This window comes from Penaeus japonicus, unplaced genomic scaffold (genome assembly GCF_977035675.1).
Source record: "Penaeus japonicus unplaced genomic scaffold, GWHDUDI00000001_assembly GWHDUDI00000032, whole genome shotgun sequence".
NCBI classification, from domain to species: Eukaryota; Metazoa; Arthropoda; class Malacostraca; order Decapoda; family Penaeidae; genus Penaeus; species Penaeus japonicus.
Window position 1 is genome coordinate 26,881,898 of NW_028234434.1, and position 5,000 is coordinate 26,886,897.

The 5,000-nt window shown below is 35.9% G+C and overlaps 1 protein-coding gene across 5 annotated transcripts in view; it reads right to left on the minus strand.

Annotated features, from left to right (window-relative positions):
* Positions 1 to 5,000, minus strand: part of nwk (FCH and double SH3 domains nervous wreck) — a 79,982-nt gene that overhangs the window by 20,244 nt on the left and 54,738 nt on the right. For 4 of the 5 annotated variants that reach the window (XM_086556528.1, XM_086556531.1, XM_086556527.1 and 1 more), the window contains exons 17-18: positions 4,898 to 4,954; positions 516 to 666 (exon numbers count right to left, since the gene is read on the minus strand). In XM_086556528.1, the coding sequence (XP_086412654.1) occupies positions 516 to 666; positions 4,898 to 4,954 (208 nt within the window). The remainder of the gene's footprint in view (positions 1 to 515; positions 667 to 4,897; positions 4,955 to 5,000) is intronic. The other variant, XM_086556530.1, reaches the window with a different exon arrangement.

Sequence of the window (5,000 nt, forward strand, 5' to 3'; positions counted from 1 at the left end):
GGAGGTGGAGGTAAGGTGGAGGTGGAGGTGATGTGGATGTGGAGGTAAGGTGGAGGTGGAGTTGATGTGGAGGTACGGTGGAGGTGATGTGGAGGTACGGTGGAGGTGATGTGAATGTGGATGTGGTAATGTGGAGGTGGTGATGTGGACGTGGAATTGATGTGGATGTGGAGAGGATAAAGGTGGAGGTTAGAGTTTGTGGTGCTATTATTCCTGTTATGTTTTTTTTTTTTTTTCATTCTCACTACCATCATTTTTGTTGCTATCATTATGAGCTTTGTCATTGGCATAATCACTACAATCACTGTTATCAACATCATTATTACTGTTATCAATATCCCTATCATTATTATCATTACTATTACCCTTATTAAGTTAATTATTAAGATTATTACCATCATCACTATCACGATAATCATTGCTATTCCTATTACTATCATCATTACCACAACTATCCCTACCCCCCTCATTCCTATCAACACTACTACCACCCACCCACAAATCCATCCACTTACGCCCATGGCTGGAAGAAGAATCGACAGGCAGTGACAACGTGGGCAGGTTGACAGGTGCTTTCTCCACGGTGTCAGCAGGGGGTGCCGGTGGTGGCAGGTCAGGAGGGGGTTCGCTAGGGTAGTCCTCCGTGACAGGGTATTCCTCACCACCCTGTAGGAGACGGAGGTACAGCTGAACTGCGTCATAGGGTGAGGGGACACTTCTATAGGGGGTCCGAAAGGGAGGGAAGGGGGTGGGGGGGAGATTGTTCGTTATGTCTTCTTGTTTTTTTGGTTATATTCTATCTTTTTTTTTTTAGTTTTCATTTTTTTTCTTTTTTAAGATTTTTTCCTTTTTATAGTTTTTTTTTCTTCCTTTTTAACGAAATCTTCTAAATTATGTTTGATGTTGCGTTAGATGGAAATATTTATATATATATATTTTTTTTCTTTCAAAAGGTTCATTTTTCTTTTTATTGTTCTTATGTTTGAGGAAAAGATTATGGGAAGAAGTGCATGGGGGTTTTAACTGGATGTATTGTAACGTTTGTTTTAACATGGTAGAAAGTAAGTGTGTTTGTTTGTGTATGTGCATGTATGTGTGTGTGTGTGTGTGTGTGTGTGTGTGTGTGTGTGTGTGTGTGTGTGTGTGTGTGTGTGTGTGTGTGTGTGTGTGTGTGTGTGTGTGTGTGTGTGTGTGTGTGTGTGTGTGTGTGTGTGTATGTGTGTGTGTGTATGTCTGTGTGTGTGTGTGCATGACGAGTGTTTGCCTGTGCATTTGCATCCATGGACTGTTATCTCGAACCTCATAAGCCATGCAGAAACCAGACATTCACTTCTATATATTTTTTGTTTAATGAACACTTCAGGGAACAATTCAGCACACAGTGACCGATAATATGTGAAACAATGCTCGTAAAGAAACATATTCAAGCACACAAAAATGACACACACAAAAAAGACATTTACACATAGGTGGATACATATGTCAGTTTCTCTAAAGTTTAATATATGTATGTATGTGTGTAGATATGTGCGTATATATGTGTATATATTTGTATGTAATATATATATATATATATATATATATATATATATATATATATATATACATATTCATATTTCCATATATATATATATATATATATATACATATTTATTCATATTTCCATATATATATATATATATATATATATATATATATATATATATATATATATATATATATATACACACATTGAATTTCGTATGTTGTGTTGCATTTATGACTTAATAGTTACTGGATATTGCAGTTTGCAAGACTCCAAAAACATTCGCTTTCTTAACTAGCTATCGTGACTGTCACTTGATTTGGTACTTTCTTCCAAATAAGCGCTGCGTGACATAAATATTATTGCAGTACTGCAGAGCTTAATTATATATAACAGCCATTTATGCACATGCGTATGTATCTTTTCAGGTGTAATACATACTTAAGAGAAATCGTATTATGTTAAACATAAAAATTTATGCCGACTCTGCATGCCTTCGTGCAGATGTTCTAAGTTGTAAATAACTGTTATTTGGCTCTTTTAAATACTAGCCATGTTTCACAGAAGCGCAACCTTGTCACACATAACTGAAATGTCTTTTCCAGTTCTCTTTACTTCCTTCTTTTCAACAATCGAATGGGTCTTCACAACCACAAAATAACAATGGGTATTCTAAACAGACATCAGACGCTGCTAAGTCAATCCACATTTCATTGTTGGCATACAGTAAGGACGCAAAATAGTGTTAATTGCCATTAATAATTACACCACCATTACCTTCCATTATTTGAGGAGGGAGTAGACCCCCCTATTATTTCTATTATCATTATTATTATCATCTTTTGTTCCTCCGATGTATGGGAAGCGAATGCTGATCTATGGCAGCGCGTGAGGTTCTGATATGACAACACGATGAGGTAATTCATGCCCGGTGCATGAATTATCTGACTTTTGCCTTCTATCAGCGTGGTATAACCTCACATCCCCGCAGGGACCTTGGCCTGATTATGTCTTCTGCCAGCTGGAAGAGTCACTCGCGTCTTCCACTCTGCATTGCTAGTGTCAAGGAGGAATTTCAGGACGTGTTGCAACTCGTTTCTGCATTGGAAAAGGAGCTCATAGGATCCCCTTTGTAAAGGACGGTACATAACGCGAATGCAATGTTAGCGTTCCAACTTTAACAAAAGATATTGCATAGCTAAAGGAGGTTTGATTAACGCGTCATTGATATATGACACTCTGAATCTGTATGTCTGGGTAGACTTTTTTTTTCCTTTCACAGTCCACGGACCTGCCCCACGTACTGGCAAAAGACGAAATAGCGACCTTCTACGCTGCCCAATTTAAGATTCGACAAATGGGTACACTGGCAAGCGCAAATCCCAAAACATTAGCTAAATAAAAAAATCGCTGCTTGTGCTTGGAAGCTCAAATCAGCAGCATGTTGATGATCGTATCTCTTAATTAAGAATGGAAATGTAATTAATAACATATCAAAGAGTTTATAAATAAGAAATGAGAGCCTGTATTCTAGCCCCGCGGAAAGCGAAAAAGCCATGTGGTTCAGTGTGTGTTTTGATGTCACGTGACAATATGTCTGCATTGCCATGTCAGGGCTGTCAATGTAATCATAACATAGTATTGTATCTGGACTATTGTGTCAATAGTTTGGACTATGTTAATGTGATGGAACATGCTGTCAAATATATAGTGTTTAAGGACATGGTTTCGCCTCTTATTAATTTTCTTCAAAGTTAGACATACAATAATATTTGTAATGTGTCTCAGATACTGGCATATCTAGAATAATGCCATAACTCTATATCAAGCACAGCAATCTATTCATAATACATCAGATATAAAAAAGGGAATGATGCATACTGCCATGTCATGGTTGACATGTTAGAGACACGTGGCTAACTTAAGTATAATCTTGCACGCACGTCTAGTCCCGTCAATAGATAGAATATATATATGCTTTAAAGGTATGACTGCACTATATCAGGAATTACTGTATTTTTTCTATAGTTGATGTTTTGTGCTACGGAGACACTACATTATATCATCTAAGGAGGTTCTTGCTATACCACATAGATCTCAACTACTGTATTTTCCAACTCATAGATCTGAACTACTGTATTTTCCAACTCATAGATCTGAACTACTGTATTTTCCAACTCAGAATAATTATTAAATTCCTACAGAGCAACATGGTCTAATCCGGATTGCTTTTGCTATTTACTTGTGTGTATTTATCTAATTTAGTTTTTTTTTTTAATAATCAAAGACATCTATTTGGTCACTTCTTATAATTGTAATGACCTTAAACTTGCTATCATCATGTTCTTTGACCTGTTTCGTTCAGGTTTTGGAAGTATGTGCCAAGAATTTTAGAACGAAGACTGGGAGAAAAAAAAATAATTAAAGTGATAAGATATAGATATCTTAAAATTTGCATCCATCCTTTATATAGATTCTATGTAATGGATGTCTAATGCACACAAACATATTAGGAAAATGCTCCTCATAATTAAAAGAAAGCAAGTTATTACAGAAAAAAGTAACAAGTGACGCTTCTTAGTTAATGAGAAATCCGATTTTTTAAATATATATATAAACAAGCAATAAAATGAATTAGAGAGAGAGATATATATAAAAAAAACTGCCCAAAAATAATAACAATAAAAAAAGCTAAAACGAAGTTACAATAAGACTTTCAAAATCTTCGTTTAAAGAATTTATCAAAGGAAAAAAAAAGATGATATTTCGACCAAGAAAAGACCACGAGAGAAGGAAATAAAAAACAAACAAACACACACACAAGGAAATGAAAACGCAAGAAAAGCACGTTCACAAAGCACACATGCTTGGCAAAAGGCAGTTGGAGAAGTACAAACATATCCTTCTTTTAATCTCTCTGATTATCATTGTATAATTTCAGATCATTGACCACTCTGACTGCTATAGCGACAGTTCTCTGTGATAGAACTGGTTAAGTAAACAAAAAAAGTAGAGAGAAACAAAATCAATAAAGAGAAATAACTACATAAAGGTCCAGGGAATTAAGCACAGCTTATCAAAGAAGCCAGAAAGAAAGAAAGAAAAAAAACAAGAAAAAAAACAAGAAAAAGAAAACAACAACACACAGATCTCAGCTAAGCTTTCTCTTCTTAACAGGTGTTATAGTTTCCACATCTTTTTTTTTTTAATTTAAATTCAAATAGATAGACAGTAATATAAATATATAAATACAAATATATAAATATATATAAAGGGTAAAAAAGCTCTGCACTGGAGGTTCAAGCTATGGATAAAGCTGCGAAGGGGTGGGTGGGTGTTGTGTATGGACGATCAGGACGATAGGAGGCCCACCTCGAAGCTGTAATCGATGGATGAGAAAGAGACTGGAGCAGCCAGTTCCTCCTCCGTCTTGGCGGGGGAGACAAAGAGGGCTCGGCGTAGGTTACTCTTACGT